General features: G+C 35.4%; 1 protein-coding gene across 1 annotated transcript; it reads left to right on the top strand.

The window, feature by feature from the left end:
- Positions 1 to 317: 317 nt before the first annotated feature.
- Positions 318 to 1,599, top strand: LOC105768980 (chlorophyll a-b binding protein 6, chloroplastic). The gene is made up of 4 exons (XM_012589297.2): positions 318 to 566; positions 649 to 751; positions 884 to 1,172; positions 1,307 to 1,599. The coding sequence occupies exons 1-4, from the start codon at positions 367 to 369 to the stop codon at positions 1,456 to 1,458; spliced, it is 744 nt and encodes a 247-aa protein (XP_012444751.1). The 5' UTR covers positions 318 to 366; the 3' UTR covers positions 1,459 to 1,599.
- Positions 1,600 to 2,099: the final 500 nt, after the last annotated feature.

The following is a 2,099-nucleotide window of genomic DNA, read 5'->3' on the forward strand; positions in this document are numbered from 1 at the left end:
ATTTTATGAGCATTTTAGCATGAAAATGTAACAAAAAATTAGGAGTTTTTTAAAATTTATAAACAAATTGAAAATATAACATGTGTTTTATATAATATATTAAAAACTATAAAGGAATGAACGTTTGTGATGCCCTAATTTTCCTTTTAATATTCTATCCTATCTAATGTATCCACTCCAAGATTGATAATTCCACGTGGCCCAATAACAAAGAAATTGCTACCATCTTTTAGCCAATAAAATTCCACTTTTTGATTCCCTCCAAATCCTTGGACCAACTTTATCCACTTCCTTTCTCTTAACCTTCATACACACAGTTCAAACTTCCCCCAATCTCCCAAAAAAAAAAAAATAGAACACACAACAATGGCCGCCAACACACTAATGAGCTGTGGCATAGCCACCACATTTCCTTCACTTCTTTCCTCATCAAAGTCCAAGTTCAGTGGCGCCGCCGTATCGTTGCCTAGTGCTGTTGGTACCAATCATGGCCACCGTGTTAGCATGTCAGCTGACTGGATGCCTGGTCAACCTAGACCACCTTACCTTGATGGGTCAGCACCAGGGTAAGGTTTCAAAGTAGCTACAAAAGTTAACAACAAATGTATTTATAGCCATTTTTCTTACACCTAAAGCTTTTTTTTTCAGTGACTTTGGGTTTGACCCACTAAGACTAGGTGAGGTCCCTGAGAACCTTGAGAGGTACAAAGAATCTGAGTTGATTCACTGCAGATGGGCTATGCTTGCTGTTGTAAGTGTTCCATCTTTGTTAATTTAATTAGCAGACAAATTGTATAGAAGGTTCATGTGCTTTGCATCTTTTACAAATTTAGTCTCATTTAATTATTCAATTCCTATTTCAAATTTGGGTTAATTTTTGCAGCCAGGTATATTGGTACCAGAGGGCTTAGGGTTAGGAAACTGGGTAAAAGCTCAAGAATGGGCAGCAATTCCAGGTGGCCAAGCCACTTACTTAGGGAACCCAGTCCCATGGGGTACCCTCCCCACCATCTTGGTCATTGAATTCCTATCTATCGCCTTCGTTGAGCACCAACGAAGCATGGAGAAGGACACCGAGAAGAAGAAGTACCCCGGCGGCGCTTTCGACCCCTTGGGATTCTCCAAGGACCCCAAAAAGTTCGAAGAATACAAGGTCAAAGAGATCAAGAACGGTAAATAAACCTTCATCACCTTTTCTCTGGATTTAAACGCCGATCTTAATGTGATATCAATAAACTTGAGACGATTAAAAACATGTTTCTGACCGTAATTTAAATTCGTTTTTTTGTTTGTTTGTTTGGAATAGGTCGTCTAGCATTGTTGGCATTTGTGGGATTCTGTGTTCAACAATCAGCTTACCCAGGCACTGGACCATTGGAGAATTTGGCTACACATTTGGCTGATCCATGGCACAACAACATTGGAGATGTTATCATTCCTAGATCACTTTACCCTTAGATTATGATAGATTGATAGAATATTTTAAAAGTAATGTCCGTTCTTCCATTGCGTAAAACATATGTAATGAATTCTAATTTGATGGCTTTGTTATGTGTAATTATAATTTTTATATGATCTGAATGTCTTAAATTTTGCAAACTTTTTATCTATCAAAAACTTACAATTGGATTATTGTAAATTTCATATGTAATGATTATCATTGTTTGTGTGAAAAAAATTAAAGGTTAAATAGCTCATTAGACATGTAAGTTAGAAATTTGGTAAATATATTTTATTATTATTTATTTAAATGGGAAAAGACCTTTGATGTTATTTCTTCGATATTAGTTCTTTTTCTTTTACCCTTCGAAAATTCTAAAATATATTATATTTTCAAAGGAGGGTGTATATGTTCTAATGGCGAAATGAAGAGCATGAATTTCACATTTAACTTGTCTGATTTAGGCACAAAACATTCAAAGACAAGAAACTTCAAAAAAGAAAGAAATATTTTATTTCTTAGTTTTAAGGTAAATATCCAAAGGATTTATGTCATTGACATCACAATAACCCCAAAAGAAAAACCAATTAAGTTTGATAGCAATGTAGATGATTAAACATCAGCTGGTGGAGTGTGGTAGCAAACACAAAGGGTTCCT

The sequence above is a fragment of the Gossypium raimondii genome, chromosome 5 (assembly GCF_025698545.1).
Source record: "Gossypium raimondii isolate GPD5lz chromosome 5, ASM2569854v1, whole genome shotgun sequence".
In the NCBI taxonomy this organism is placed as follows: Eukaryota; Viridiplantae; Streptophyta; class Magnoliopsida; order Malvales; family Malvaceae; genus Gossypium; species Gossypium raimondii.

Excerpts from the sequence above, each read along its gene's own strand:
- LOC105768980 (XM_012589297.2), top strand. The coding sequence starts at position 367 with ATGGCCGCCAACACACTAATGAGCTGTGGCATAGCCACCACATTTCCT. Across the intron at positions 567-648 it reads CTTGATGGGTCAGCACCAGG|TGACTTTGGGTTTGACCCAC; the intron begins GTAAGGTTTCAA and ends TTTTTTTTTCAG. Across the intron at positions 1,173-1,306 it reads GGTCAAAGAGATCAAGAACG|GTCGTCTAGCATTGTTGGCA; the intron begins GTAAATAAACCT and ends TGTTTGGAATAG.